The sequence below is a fragment of the Taurulus bubalis genome, assembly GCF_910589615.1.
Source record: "Taurulus bubalis genome assembly, chromosome: 14".
Lineage (NCBI taxonomy): Eukaryota > Metazoa > Chordata > Actinopteri > Perciformes > Cottidae > Taurulus > Taurulus bubalis.
Window position 1 is genome coordinate 8064018 of NC_136602.1, and position 16225 is coordinate 8080242.

The 16225-nt window shown below is 41.6% G+C and overlaps 1 protein-coding gene across 3 annotated transcripts; it reads right to left on the reverse strand.

Annotated features, from left to right (window-relative positions):
* Positions 1 to 145: 145 nt before the first annotated feature.
* Positions 146 to 15161, reverse strand: LOC306746359 (atlastin-2-like; the record flags this gene model as incomplete). Of its 3 annotated transcripts, XM_079229259.1 has the most annotated exons (15): positions 2621 to 2950; positions 3249 to 3263; positions 4344 to 4775; positions 4974 to 5045; positions 5133 to 5189; positions 5635 to 5762; positions 5873 to 6011; positions 6315 to 6407; positions 6602 to 6658; positions 6750 to 6800; positions 6908 to 7012; positions 7201 to 7332; positions 9460 to 9687; positions 9992 to 10137; positions 15089 to 15161. In XM_079229259.1, the coding sequence occupies 15 exons, from the start codon at positions 15159 to 15161 to the stop codon at positions 2813 to 2815; spliced, it is 1866 nt and encodes a 621-aa protein (XP_079085385.1). In that variant the 3' UTR covers positions 2621 to 2812. The 3 variants fall into 3 exon arrangements, with proteins under 3 accessions (XP_079085386.1, XP_079085384.1, XP_079085385.1); XM_079229260.1 differs by lacking the exons at positions 2621 to 2950; positions 3249 to 3263 and adding an exon at positions 146 to 2384 and having other exon boundaries at positions 9460 to 9675; XM_079229258.1 differs by lacking the exons at positions 2621 to 2950; positions 3249 to 3263 and adding an exon at positions 146 to 2384.
* Positions 15162 to 16225: the final 1064 nt, after the last annotated feature.

Sequence of the window (16225 nt, forward strand, 5' to 3'; positions counted from 1 at the left end):
CATTGCTTATACCTGCAGACAATACACAGGGCTGAAATAGCACTGACCTTTTAGGGTAATAATTTTACATGTGAAAAACTAAAATGTTCAGTTAACGTGAGTTTTCCCCAGAAATAATCCTACAATAAGACAAAAGGAGCCACAAGACTTGAATTGAGGATTTATTCTTAAGGTAAACATTTTATTCAAAAATAAATTACCGGAGATGATGTCTTTAAAAAAGGCAGACGAGATGGTCTCCGACCCACTCGTCACAATCAAAAGATTTTCCTATCAGAATCCAAATATTCACACGTTACTATTAACATCCATCCTCATAAAAAGGATATAAACTAGTGTAACCTACAGCAGCAACTTATTCTTAAACAAGCCAGACCGTTAAATTGATCAAGAAAACAGCCATTGTCAACTGATTCACTATAAAATGTATACAAAGTTTATTTAAATATTTAATCCAACAACATGCCCGATTTGCTTACGCGATCACAGAAAAAGAGACTGTACAGTTTGAGACTGGCGCTTAAGGTGAGAAATAATGTGGATGGAATCAACGGAAGAAAAAGCTCAAACAGACGAGAAGCTGTTGAACAAAGTGAGAAATAAAAGGGAGTCCAGTTACAAACTCGAGAGAAATAGTTCAACATTTGTGTGAGATACGACTTTTCACTTTGTTGCAGAGAGTTAGATTTATCCTGCTTTTGTTTGACTGTTAAATGAGGCTGGAAAACAGCCGGACTGTCCTAAAAAAAGTACCTTTAAAGCTCACCAAGTAGTTTGTTTGTATAATTCGTTTTTCTTGCACTTTGGTTTGTGTACAAATTTAAGAAACAAGATAAGCCATGATAATTGAGCTTTTAAAAAAAAGGTGCTGGTCTCGGCATTTCTTTTAAGTTTCACTCGGCCGGCTGTATATTAACCCTACAGATGAGTGCCATAAGTTTAACTCACTCAAAGCAATTGAGCGTATTTTGCAAAATTGTAAACTAATCCTTTCAAAGATGTGACAGGAGTATGAGCTAAAAACAGTCATCTCTCTCCAACTAAATAAGGCTCCCAAAAGCAAGAATCAAGGTCTTAAAACTGAGGGAAACCTCCAATGCAGCTTTAAAAACAAGGCAGTGGAAGATACAACGGTTCAAAATGACAGTCCTCCCCAGCTACCTAACTAGAGACACCGTGCCTCTGAAAGCGGTTGGCTAGTTTAACGCTACAACACAGTAGCTCTTAACACCATGCAGAGGGTCTAACGAGACACTGAAGGCAGATAAAACATTAGTCCTAACACTTCAAAAATCATCTGAGAGGCTCAAGGCTTCCTACAGTTCTCTTCAGGATCACAATCACACAATATTAAAAAGGGGAAGACGTAGTAGCAACCTGAGCCCAGCGTGGGATTGTGTTACCTGGTTAACCACCTCCCAAACATAATGAGAGAAACTGAGTGAGTAAATGGAGACAGGCAGGTGATCTAGTAGCACGTCAGAAGAAGAAGAAAAGTTCTATACAGCTCAGATTTGTAGAAGATAACAGATTTACCAGAACAGACTGTTTAGAAAAATCCTCTCCAGCTCATCCATGACAGGATTATCAATTTACTTTCAATTCAGAATTCAAAATAGATTTCCTGATTATACTGATATAACAAAAAAACAAAACAAACCCGACAATCACCTCACTATTAGTCGACTGGTCACTTGTGCTTGTAGGTTAATAAACAGGCTGAAGAGAAAGTAAACTGAGCTCTGACTTGTAAGACAAAACGATTACATGCACAAAAAAAGTGTTTCAATTTGCATCCATTGTTGATAACAGTTGCACACAGAGGCGTCAGTTTTCCCTGAATTGCAGCTCAACCCTGAAGCGAGTGCAGTCCGCTACCAGCGTGTGTGTGTGTGTGTGTGTGTGTGTGTGTGTGTGTGTGAGAGTCAGTCAGCCTACAACAAAAGACACATCTATCACAGCATGGCACACTGGAGAAGATGGCGGTCCTTCAGGTCCGGTTTTGGCGACGCCACCGGCTTCTCTCCTCCGTCCTCTCGTGAACGTGCAGTTTCTGCTCTGAGGCACTGGGGGGCGATGAAGAGCAGGGCAGGTCCACAACAGCAAATGAAGATGGGGCAGCAATGTGGCGACGATGGACGTTTGGGGGGGATAAAGAGGGTCAGCTTTGGTGTTGAACTAGTTCCACAGTTCTAGGTTTGAACACATTGAGCGAGTGGGCAGGAGGGTGATGAACATGACGAGGGAGATGAGGAGGAAGAGCGTCAGTGAGTCTTTAACTTGGTCTGCTGCGAGCCTTGTTCCGTCAAGCTGGCTTTGATGGAGTTAACCACCGTCTGTCTGACGTTGTCTTCCATATAATGTTCACTTAGTGGCTTCAAAACCTGCAGGAGAGACAAAAAGAGAATTTTGTGTGAGAACAAATAGTTGACTCGTCAAAAAAAAGAAAGAAGTAGTATCTATAAAAAGGGACAAAGAAACTGAAAGAAAGTAAGTTGGGGAAGAAAAACAATTAAGGTAAAATAAAGAAACTAAAAACAGTGACCCAAGATTCACAACACAACTGAATAAAACCTCTTCAAACTGAAAAAAATAAAATAATCAGTCATCCAAGATTATTAACAACCGTTCAGGCAGGTCATGGTCATGTCTTTGAGATCCTGAGATGGGTCCGGCCTGTCAGTGTTCAGGTACATTCAGCGAAAAGCAATGTCCGGGATATAAAGTATAAGAAACCAGCACCATTGGACTGAAAAGTAACAATCAAGAAGCCAGCAAACTGCAGGAAAAGGAAGTTCAACCCGGCCGGCAGCTAGTTCATCTTCTTGTAGTTGTTGTTGAGAGGAGACAGAGCTCCGAGTCCCAGCGCCGCTGCTGATGGGAATGAAGAGAGGAGAGAGACGGGCCAAGCCAGGCGGCTCCTGACCGGCTCCAAAAGTTTGGAAAACACCTGAGAGGACAGCAGGGAGGAACGGGAGAGTTTAATTAAAGAACGGGACTGACAGGAAGAGGGGAGGGGATGATCGATCCAGACATTTGGGGAAAAGAATCAGGGGAAATAAAAAGGTTAGAAAAGAAAAGATGGAAAGATGAAAGGCTCCGAAAACTGGGTAGATGTTGAACCATACAAACGGGAAAAAACAACAACAAGGAGACCGGCAGCAGGAGGTGGAGAAAAGTAAAAAGGAAAGGAAATGATGTTGAGAAGAGCAAGCAGAAGATCAGAGAAGTGGGAACCAACAGCTCACCTTTCTCACCGTCTTCTGTCAAGCAGAGAGGGAGGAAGAGACAAAAGCAGAGGAAGGAGGGAGAAGTCAGAGGAGACACGAGGGCTGCGTTTGTATTGACTCGCACACATTCATGAAACTACAAACAGATAACACAGAAACACCCTGACTCTATATTTGTGCTCCTGAGAACCGAGTCTGCAGGACAACAGCTGATGGAGTAAATAAGAGTGAGCGCTGATGGAGTTTCAGTGTGGACGGAGAGCTGAAAGGTGATTTAAGAGTTTGTGAGACGGAAGATGGGACGTGAAGACAATCGTAAACATGCAGTGGACAGAAGGAAATAAAAACCGATGAAAGGATTCTTGTTTCTCTGGGAATTTTTAAAACCTAGAAGAAATCCGTAAATAAAACACGCACTATATTGTAAAATAATAAATATATTATTTTTCAGCTTAATTTTTTTTAATCAGTTGAGAGATATATATATATAAAACAGTAAAGTCAAATGTGATTCAGGAGGGAAGGTAATTTTACATCTATCTATCTATCTATCTATCTATCTATCTATCTATATATATGGCTGTTAACCAGGAAGTATAAGTATTGAATGGGACATCTTCCATCTGAAAAAAAAGTGCTCTCAGCGCCCTCTGGTGGACAACATATGTAATGCTGACATTTAAGTCTAGCTAGTTTTCTTAATAACTGCTCATTTTAATTATCTATCAAGCAAAAAATGACAATTATTTGCTTCCAGCGTCTAAAATGTGATGATTTGTTGCTCAGTAAAATATTGAGAATTATTCAATTACACACAATTCAACTTAATCAGCCTTGGGCTTTGATAAAGAGCGATTACCAATTTGTCCCTATTTTTTGACATTTTATATTCTTAGAATCAAAGCACTGAAATTTTCAGACATTTTCTGTTGAAAACCTTTTGACCTGAAGTGTATCAGTTATAGCTTAAAGTACCAAATATAACTCAAAATGAATACTTAAATGCCAAATTACCATTCAAGCCGAATCTTAAAAAAAAAATAAAAAAAAAAATACATTTCCTGCCACACAATATCTGTTCTTGATGGACACACAGACACACACAGGACCCACCTGCTCCCAGAGCGTCTCGGCCACCAGATCTATCATCGTCCCCACCTCCCGAAACTCTCCAGAGTACTTCACATAGGCCCAGGCGCAGAGCGACAGCAACGCCACGCCCATGATCAGGTTAGCCAGCGATGCCAAGGTGCTCAGACCGATGAAGCCCGTCAGCCCGGACACCACGTAGGTGACGAACATGACTGCGAAAAGCGTGGCGGGTGTGCGCGCTGTGTTGAAGATGTTTTTGCCGTCGTTGTGCTTTGAGAAGTTGGCGTAGGCCTCGTCCAGCTCGGACTCCAGCTGGTTCTGGTAGCGCTGGCAGAACTCGTCCCCGCCCATTTTCTTCACGGAGCGGAAGAAACGCACCGAGTGCTCGCGAAACTCCTCGTGGAAGCGCTCCAGGTCGGCCGGGGCGATGTACGGCTTGTCTCCACCGCAGACCTGAGAATGACAGAAAGACCGTGTGACTGACAGAAGACATGAAGGCAACTCCAGCTGCATTCTGGCCCATTTTTGCAAGATTTTTAATGGAGAGATTAAATCATTTAATTGATTCCGTCAATGTGCTGCTAGCTTCTTATAAACGTGACAATGAACTGATCATAACTCATGATCACTGAAAGATAAATGTGTCCTCACCAGCTCCATGTTCTTGCCGTACATGTCTTTGGCTCCTGCCACAGCTGTCAAGTTATTAGCTTCTGCTGTTGCCTGACGAACAGGAGAAGATGATGAGATTCAAGATGAAACCAAAAAGTGTGACCCATAATTAATAAGATCCCTCAGACGGTAACGAACCTGCAGCATGGACTTTGGGTGAGGCAGTTCCTCCCCCTGGTAGATCTTTATGTAAGCCTGTAGGAAAGTAACATACAGTTTATCACACTAGTGTTTCCTGTAAAACGATCTCTACAGCCTGATAAGTACATTTTACTATACTCATTTGAGTGGGACATATTGTACGCAAGTGTGAAAAAAAGAACACGTACTCAATACTGCTAAACATTGAAAGATAATTAATTGCATTTATGACACGTGTTGTCATAAATGCAGTGCAGTGCTGAATAAATGGAACGTTTGAAGCAGTTTTTAAACCAGTGTCACTATTTAACGTTGTGTCTTCACATTGTTTTGTCTTTTTTCTTCTTCTATGGGACACCAGTTGACATGTCTGCAGTCGCAAAAAAAACAAAAAAAACAAAAAAAACAATTTTGTGTCGTTTATGTACCCTCAGGCTTTTGTTTGTCAGTTTTCCGGGGGTTTTATCAGTGTTAAAACTTAAATAAAATCTTGCAGGACCTTGAAGTACTCCAGGAGATCTCTACAGGTGACTTTGTTGCCTCCGATCTCCTTTTCCACCAGTCGTTCTGGGGCCAGGAGGAGAGGCACCAGCTGAGCCAGCGCAGTCTTAAAATCACCATCGATGTCTGAAACACACAAAACAAACCTTGCTTGTCCTCTGAAACGTGACATTATCGTCCAGCATGCTTCATCTATCGCTAGTCTTCGTTATTAGTCTATGTTCCTGTTTCCTCACCTTTCAGCCTGCCGTCAAAGTACGGGTTGGTGGCCACCTTGAGGCCTGGATGTGGCAGCAGGAAGCAGCCGATGTTGGAGAAGCAGGAGTGGATGTGCTTCCTCACATTCTGCAGCTCTTCGTGTTGGTTCTGTTTCACCTGAGTCAGCAGACAACAATGGACTCACAGTGAAAGTGTGTGCTTTTTCTTCTCGTCATTGACTGATGTGTGGAATGTGTGGAATGTGTACACACACACACACGCAAATTTGCGCACACCTGAACAGACGATGAGATTAGTGGTTATGAAAAAGAGGTGTGACGTGTGTCTGACAGGAGCAGTGAGTGTGAGACCGTCAGAATAAAATATCACAAACAATGTGTAGAAATATTAGGGTAGAAAAATACTTCCACAAAAAACTAATCTGCATTTTCAAATTCATAAAAATACAAAGATTCTCACTTGTAGTCTTTTGTTCAGGAAGTTGTTTCCTCCTTCCAGTCCGTAGTTGTGTTCATAAGGATAACACCAGTCCCGAATCAGAAACATTAGGGACTGAAACACACATTCAAACAGACAGTGAGGAAAGTAACCCAGGAGAAAACAATAGTTATTGATCACTTTATGGTTATGAGAACAACATTCATAATTTTTTTTAGTTTTTGATAATTCTATAGATATAATGCATGTTCATACTATATCGCATTCAGACTACATGCATGTTCCCAGTCAACAGAAGCAGTCGGTACCTGGAAAGGTTTTAGGTAGATCTCTTCCATTGCCAGACGGCCATATTCTGTGAAGAGCTAAATGAGAGGAAAACAAATGATGATGATTATGATGATGATGATGAGGTGCTTTCCCCCCCTCCACCAGATGAGAAGACGTGGCACCAACCTGCAGATGCTGCAGGTCGTCCTCCTGTATGTTCTGGGAGAGGTTGTACACCTGAAAATTAAAAGAAACACCACATGAGACGTAATGTTGAGACTTTTTAAGAGGAAGAAAAGCAGCAGCATGCTTTCCACCAGACTAAACATCCTTTTAAGTCTCACCTGCACAGAGCTGGTCATTGTGCTGAGGGCGAACACGGTGGCACAGTCCTTTATGGTGGACTGGCTGTCAAATGCCCCCTGAGTGTCAACGAGGAGCACAGCAACCTGTCGAGAAGAGACGCAGTAGATGTAAAGTACTGCAGAAGGGAGGCCAAGTAGAGCATTTGTGTTTTTGCTCTAAATGTCTATGCTGGTAAACACAAAATTATAATATGCAACAGGTTCCTTATGAGCTTCATTTACACATGAAGCGCATTGGAACTTATCGTACTGTTTGTTTGATAACTGTCTACCTTGCTGCCATCAGGCTTGTCGACCACAAAGACTTCGCTCCAGATCTGAATCCCTGTGGTTTCCCTCTCGCAGCCTCCTCTCCAGGTGAACCCTGTCAGCGGCTCATCGTCACCGCCCAACCATGACTTACCCTGTTGTCGAAAGGTAAGAAGGAGACAAGGATAGGACAAGATGAGAGGAAAGAGGAATAGAAGGAGATGAAAATGGGTTGGGACAGAAAAAGTGGGAAAAATTTGGTGTGAGCGAGAATAAAAGGGTACATGTTAATGGACTGTAGTCAATCAGAAATTGGCTCAGATTACCACCTTTTCATTTTTCAGGAAGAGCGGTAATGAAATAAAGGATTGTATTGTATTTTGGAACACCAACCCACAGGCCACATTTTGACTAGCCTTAATAACCAACCAGTCCCATGTTGACTGAGGAAGTAACGGCTAAGTGGGATGACTTTTACAGCCCAGTAAAAGGTCTGAACTTCTGTTCTTTCTTGAGAGCTGATTTAATCCACTACAAGACACTGCAGCATCACACTCATCACAAGTTAAACCAAGTAACTTAAGTTAAAAACCTCTTGTTTTTACAGTGTACATAGTGACAAGTGTGAACAAACCACTCTGGGAGACTCTCACAAAAGAGTTGATTGTCAGTCTTTTGATTTACGGATCATTAAAATCACCTCATCCCCAAAAAATGTTGTGTCAGTTATGATTTAAAAACATAAAAAGGTGAAATTAAAGCAGCACATTGTGACCGTGTTTATATTTCCAGCCGACATGCGAGGAGATCCACTGACCACAAATAGGAAATGCGTAACCAAGCCTCACCTGACAAACAAATACCTGATTTGCAATGCAAAGCATGAACACTGATTCTTGTGCGTGTACAATACGACGTCTGTGCTGAAGGCCTCATCACTATCTTATAACACAGGAATGTAGTTCGTCATTTGGTGAGAACAGAGCTGCAGTCCAATAATAACACGACTGACAGTTGAGAACATTAACTTCTGGATGTAACTGAATATCCAGACAAGAACCACAGGCTGAAAAAACAATATCAGTATTCAGGGGAAAATGTGAGCATGTGCCGATCTGGGCCGGCTTGCATGAATGCCCACGTTCACAACAGCTGTGAGAGAGACATTCCTCCGTCTTTACGGTTGTGTGTGTTACTGTGTATGTGTGTGAGAGAGAGTGCGCAAGTGTGTGTAAGGTGATCTTGGCTGCTTCTGAAGGACTTGTTGTTGTTGAGTCGCACAGTTGTTGGATGGACGAGCTCAAGAGAGCGAGTGTGTCTGTCTGTTTAGGTGTATTAGACCGAAACTCGTATACTATTATTATGTTAAAAGTTCCCAACCTCTTATTACGACACCTAAACATGGTGGAGCTGACCTTCCCAGCAGGTGGCGACCAGTTCAACCACCCTGGCGTATTAATGCAACTTGCTGCACGTCTTAGTCAACTGGTTGAGTAAGTTTCTCAGGATGAAACTAAACGGGACACGTTTGTCTTTGCTCGTCATATTGCGATACTCATGCCAGTGCCGGTTGTAATCCCATCTGCTGTACGTATTCATCCAGCCCACCCGTTTTCAGAATATCTACCGCCTGTGAATCTTGCACAACATTTAACGTGCCGGAGGAATATTATGTTTTATGTTGACTTAACTCATGTGAAACGCAGCATCAGCAGGAAGCCTTTCACAATCAGGACAAGTGCGAACAATTCCTTTTCCTGATCTCACTGAAACTGTGCCCCAGTTGATGACTGACATATCGCACCAGTTTGACTAAAGGGTGATTCATTTAAGAGCAACTGCATCTTGGTCATTATCGGCTATTTCTATGTAAATGAGAGCGTCGTCGGCTTCCTTTAAAACTGATCAAAGTTCATATTTAAATATATTTGCGATCCAATTACACCTTTTAGATAATTAAAAATAATGAACCATATTTTACATGATTAATATCTCAATAACGCAACTTCTTCAAAGAAGCAATATCTAACCTAAGTCAACAACAATGTGAACTGGGAAAGGAGATAACACTCCAGCCTGTGTAAATAAAAATATCACTATTTATACTTCAGATAAGTTGCTATCAGTGCACCCATGATGTTAAAGATAGTTTTCTAGATTATAAACCTAATAATAATATATGCAGAGTCACATGAATCATGTATTAAATACTTGACTGAATAACTTTTAATCTCCACAGGCATGTGTGCGTTCAAACGGAATGGAAACACATTAAATCTCACCTGACTGTGCATGTAGCGCAGCATGAAGTCCAACAGGAAGGACTTCCCCTTGCGGAAGGCCCCGGCCACGGACACCACCACCACATTCAGGTCCTTCACGTGATCCTGCAGCAGGATCCTCTCCAGCGCCGCGGTGTCCAGCTCAAAGCTGTGCTCCTCTTCGTTGGCCAGGACGATCTGGATGGGCTTGGCCTTCTCCTCCTCTTCCTCCTCCTCCTCCACCACAGCCTGAAGACATGAGTTCGCAATCATTCAGTGGCTTTCCCTTTGGCATCGAGAAAGCATTTAGGTCGTTACAATGATGACGAGGCAGGTTTCACGGAGGAAATGGGGAACTGAAAATTACAACGCTGAGATCAGCAATCAAAGCGTCTGGGGAGAAAACAAGGTGAATACATTCAGGAGCCTGCCGCTCAGCAAAGACACAGCTAGGATTCAAATATTTCCAAAAGGAAAAATACACAAATATGTAGATACATCTTAGCTTAATGTGGTAAACAAGCTGGTCAGTAGACATACAGCAACACTTTACCTCTCCTTCCAGAAACTCGTCTGGTGAGGGGGTGAGGTTTGAGGCGAAGGTCCCGGGGAGCAATTCATCCTCCAGGGATTTGGGCCTGGCTAAAGGAGACTTCTTCTTATGCCGAAAAATGGGGACATCTTCCACACCACTCAAGCCTTTAGATGACCGGACAAAGTAGAGAGAAACAGATTAAATTACACTGGGTAGATAACATCATGCCACATGTTAATGTGCAGACAACAGACGTGAAGTGAGGATGAGGAGGCAGGTTTATGTGGCAAGTTAATAAAAAAACACTAGGATTCATCGTCATAAGTTTGTTTGTTTCGAGAAGTTTAAGAAAAGGAGAAATGCCCCATTCATGCGGGCATATTGTGGATCTTTCCAGCTTTCTGTCCTGGGCTAAATACTGTCATCCACTCTGGTCTGCCCATCTAGGTCAAGCTCAAAAATAGCCTTGTGCTGGAAATCACAAAGGGCCAGCAAAAAAAAAGGACAGAAGAAAAATAAGTTAGGGGTGGCAGCGTTTTCACATTCTTCTTCTCAGCCAGTTTCTATGAAAATCTTTCCTTTACATCCAATCTTCCTTCCCGTCACCGTAACACAACTGCAGTATAAGCAAGTGTGCTGAACCACAAACTGATACAGATGAGTAGCTCGTGTTTTAGGGCCGATTTGTTTTCTTTCATCATTGATGAATTACTCAAAAGTCCACGGCGACGTCTTCAAATGTCTTGTTTTGTCCAACACTCAAAATATGTTTGTTCAGTTTATACGAGACCTTTTTGAGGAAACTACACTATATTTGGGAACCTTATTCTTTAAAGTAAACTCACACAAAAGGATTATTTGGTATTGAAAATTGATTAGTTTGTCAATTGATCATCAACTATTCATTGCAGCTCCAATTATTTTAATTAAGTGACTAAAACATTTAAAACTAATCTTAAAAAAATAAAAAATAACTTTGTGTTTTTAACCTTTTAGTTTTCTAAAATGAGTAGTTTTCAGACCTCTTTGAAGCATTATTAAAAAATTAAGAATTAAATATGTACATTATGTCTGTTAATCCAGTTTCCTGCTTTTCTAGCAGGAACAAATGTTTCCCCCCGCTCCTTTCCAGGGAAAGAAGGAATCCCTGGTGCAGGATTAAGATGACACTCCCTGAAGCACAAACTAAAAGTGTAAATCCATTGGCCAGAAACCTGCCACTGAACAGGTAAGACAACAAAGCATGAATCATTGCTCATTCAAATATAAATGAATAGCCATTTGACTGTACCTAGTTGTTGTAGCACCAGTGTCTCTCACCACATTCAAATCTACAAGACCCATCCCTTCCAATTTGATTGCCAGCCTTGATGAACACAGTTTGCCTGCATGCTGACGTCCACACCACATTCAATTACTCATCTGAAGGAAGAGTGCAGGGACAAAAAGACACACCCTGAATACTCCAACTATTTCCAACAGTAAGAAAACTAACAGCAGGTAAAACCAGACGGCCTTTCATAAGTGCACAATCAGTTAACCTTCAACAATTGGCCACAAAAATGCAGGTTAGGGATGCAACCAACAATAACTTTATAATGATTAACCTGCTGATTGTTGTCTAAATTAAATCGATTTATTTATTTATTAAAGCCCTGTGGCATCTTCAAGTTTACCATCACACACACACGACAAAGAACAGCAGCTGACCTCACAAGTTAGAATAAATCAACAAAGGGTTTCAGCTCTAATGTTGGTAATTATCTAAAAGGAAGCACTACATACGAAAGTCACAGGTTCTTCTTTTACTCGACTGGTTTAGCCAGCCAAACCAAACGTCTCCATCGTTTATGACAGAGAGCAACAACAGTTTTGAGGGCACCAAGAGAGTTTATGCTGCACAAACCAGTTTATTACAAACCTGGCCCCAGGTAGAGAGCTACAGCAGCAGTAAACACACACAATAGTTTATACAGCTTGAAAAAAAGAAATCACACCTTTTTCCACAAGTACATCAGTAGATAATACATTTCAAATGAGCATGTCCAAACAAGTGACACTGGAGAAAAAAACAACAACAAGCCAGATCAATAACATACCAGGTCAATAACAAACCGAATCAATAACATACCAGATCCATAACATAGCGTTTTACTTTTACTTAGTATTGGCTGCCTCAACTATCAAACCAACGTCATGATTTAGGTGATGTTCAAGATCCAGGCCATGACCTTGATAATTTTTCGACACATATTTTGTGTTATTTTCTTCCACACTTCACAGTATATTATACATCTTAGTTGTTACGTTGTGTGTTTTGGTTTTATGTACTTTTTTGTTTTGTTTAAGTGATGGTAATGATGCCAATGAAGACACTGGGCCATGTCATGGAAGTAGGAGGGCTGTCGTGAGTTCCTCAACAGGACAACTGGAAATGGGGCATCCACAAGATCAACCTGATGGCGCCGCAAATCCCCAAAGGAAAGCAGCCATGCTCTGCTGTGCGGTTACAGTAATCAGCTCCGCACACAAATTAGCCCAGCAGATTTTATCGGTCTGAGGCAGTGCAGGATCACAGCGAGTCCAGAGCAACTCTCAGCAGGATAAAGTGGCACTGCCTGCAGCCATGGAGGGGACCCGCACAAAGACACTATTCTGCTGGGACCGCGAGGAGTCTGTGCTGCAGCAGAATGTGCCTATGTGTGTGTGTGAGTGAGAGAGAGACAAAACACAATAAGCATGCAAGGAAGCACAACAGCATGGAAAAAAACTCATTACCTTTGCTGTTATGCGCCTTCACAGCTACACTAAGATAAAGTGGCACCGTCCTTCGCCTCAGCTTGCAGCAAACGAGGGCAGAACTAAAATTAGCTCCATTACCTTATCTTATGGAGTCACTGAGAACATGGTAACTAGCCTATATATATGTTTTTCTTTCTGCACAGTGTAGCCTCACACACAAAGCTGTCATGGGATAAGATGAGTTTGTATAGTGCATCCCGCACACAAAGCATGAAGCATCGCACACAAGTGTGGGTCTATCTTTAACTTTGCATGGCAGGAATAGCGTGCAGGCTAGTCCTACATCTCAGTCCTGCGTCCCAAATCAGCGTTTCCTTCCCTGGACTCCTGCACTATATCTGAGGCAGACTTTGATAAGTTCATGGACCACTTAACTTATCCAGTCGTTTAAAAATAGGAGACTTCACACTTTCATAAAAGGTGCAAAGCTCCCTGGCTTTTAACAAGAGACTTGGTAGAGGAATGAAGACCGTGACAAACCTTTGCTGACGACTGAGTCAGACGGCAACAAATGCTCTGCAAGCAAGATATTGAATATTTGCTGATGCCGTTTTTTTAATACAATATTTCATTTGGATCGCAAGAGAGAAGACAGTTTAAGTGTTGAGAAATTAATGCGCAAGTCGTTCCTCTACTGTTGCAAGACTTATTAATAATGGCAGTGCTTCTCAAGCAGGGGTTCAACACCCTCGCCACATCACGACTATGAAAAAATATGTTGAGTGACCACTGGCACTATATGTTTATTATATATCAAGACAACAGCGCAGAGTCTGAGTGAATGAAAGCAGACAATCTATCCAGTGTAGCCTGTTAAGACGCAAGTACACAGACCTCCATGCACACCAGCACCAATAGACGACCTGACACGGCCCCCCTGGACAAGAGTCAAGGAGGATAAATGTTAAATTGCAGCAAGCAGAACACTTTTGGAGCCTGTGAGGACAAAGTGCAGATTAAGAGCCGTCGCAGTTAGTGAATGCTGTTGCAACAGAGTCAGCTGGTCTGTATGAAAGTAGACATAAAGGTTATCGTGATAAAAGAGTTCGCGCCATATCTCAGTGATGAACCTTGGGGAGACCGACAATTTACTGTTTGCTTACGAGTCTGAACAAGGTTGAGAGGAAGGTCACATTAGCAGAGGGTGGGCTGGGAATCTGCTATATTTCGCCACCATATTAGCAGAGGACAAGGATATTATATTGTTTCTTTCTTTTTGGATGGTTTCAACTCAATTAATTGCTTGATGTATAAAACGCCAACAGATTTGTTTTGTTAAGAAAAACACCTGTCACAAGTTCAGAAAGCCCAAGTTGATATTTTATTTTATGTTAACAGTCTAAAACCCAAAGCAGTTTGAAATTATGTGAAGCTTTCTGCCATGTTTGCTTGCTTGCTTGTTTAAACAACTCATTGATGATTATCAAAATTATTGCGGATGTTTCAAGTCAGTCATTATAAACAGGGTGATGTCAGTAAACGTTAACAGTTAAGCTAAATAACCTTGACCAAATAAATAGTTAACACATTTAATTTAAACAGCCTGAGAAATGAATAATCTCCACAATTGTAATTCATATCATATACATCATAAGTCTAGTAAAGTGCTCCAACACTGTATCGCGTCATGGTCAGAGGACAACATTAGCCTCGCATTTACGTCGATAAGTCTCTGAGCAGACTAATAATAGTCCTTTTAAATACATTCGAGCCATTACTGCCATGAAGAAGATTAACGTGCTGTGTTTAGTTGGACTGAACAGAAAGCTGGAGAAGCACAAAGCGGCGGGCTGCTTCAAACTCCAGAAACCCCGCCGCACTTTGACGCCAGTGCCGGGGTGACAGCGCAGCTCCAGGCCGGGTCCGGCTGGCTCTCTGCGGGCGGGCCAGGTGAAAGTGACGGCCCGGGACGGATGAGCCGACAGGTGTCGCGGGGGAATTCTGTAACCGAGCCAGAATCGGTTTCACGCAAGACTGTTTTTTTCTTAGCTCAAGTTACAAAAGAGGGGGAAAACACGTTACGACAAAAGCGAAAACACTCCCCGACAACATGTTTCTACCGTGTTAAACGCTATGTTTAAGAAGTACCGTTGGCGGAGGCACATTCTGGCGCGAGGTACCACCTTTTCCGGGACACCGTGGGTCTCCGACTGACAACAGAAGCTAACGGAAAACAAGCGAGTTCACCCCTCAGAAAGACAAAGGCGACCAAAGCAAAAACAAATGCATGTTTAGTCCCCACGTTTCTCAGCTTCTCGCTCCTCAACCGGCTCACTGTCACACATCTACTCGACAAGACCAACTAAGGTTTACCTTCGTCGGTGACTCGGCTTTTGCAGTTGGGCTCGAAGTGATTTCTGCTCCTCAACCCGCTCACCTCCGCCATCTTGGACTACTGAAACCTAACGTGGCTGACGTCAAAGGAGCTTTTTTTCTTCTCACGCTGTCTGCCGCCCCGAGGCTGCTGCGGCTGGGTCAAGAGCGCACACTACTTAGTATGCACACTATTCATTTATTTTCACAGACGCAAAACTCCATTTCTTTTCGAATTCTTTGGAAGTATCAAGAGTACATATTATTTTAAGTATACAGCAGTTTCATATCCTTCATTTCTTTAACACTAGTCTGCTATAAATTATTATTAGTATATGTAAAGTTGGTGTATTTTATAGTTAGAAACAACTATACACACTGGTTTTTGTTTCAGGTCTATGAAACGATCTGTTATATTAATCAATCAATATTCCAGCACTCTTTGCACTATTTTATTCTTGCTTACAATTTAGAGAAATATAGATATTCTATGTTCTTATTCATTGTTGCCTATATACTTTTCATATAGGCCTATTATGTTGATCTCTTTTTTTTCACTCACTTGTAGGCTACAGTTAAATGGGTATTTGACCTATCTATTTTATCATAGTTGTCCTTGTCTGTATGTTTATTTCGGTGTAAGTAGCTTACAATGAGAGCAACGCCATGTAGGTATTTGGAGAGAGAGACACACATTACACACTTTTTACTCAATTTACAGTTTTACAGGCTAAAGGAAAATGGGATTACGTAATTTTCCATCTGAATTTTATTTCAGAATATTTTTATTTTTTATATTTGTAATATTTCTGGCAGTGCCATCACTTAAAGAGATACAATGTAAATAAGTTTCATTTGTGAAGAATGTGTATTTATTTATTCGTAATCATTTATTTTCCGGGGACCATATAGTGATAAACATTGTTACTAGCTATTCAGTTACTCAGCCAAAGCTCATTGATTATGCGATTCAAACTCACAGAACTTTAACTACATAATGTTCGATCATTCTCAGTTTACAAAGATGCTGAATAATGTGCACATAGGTCAGGCTCAGTTAAAGGAAAATGCAGACAGTATAAAATGAAGCTCAAGAAAATATAAAGTTTTCATGTGTTGCGGTGGAAAAAAACCCAT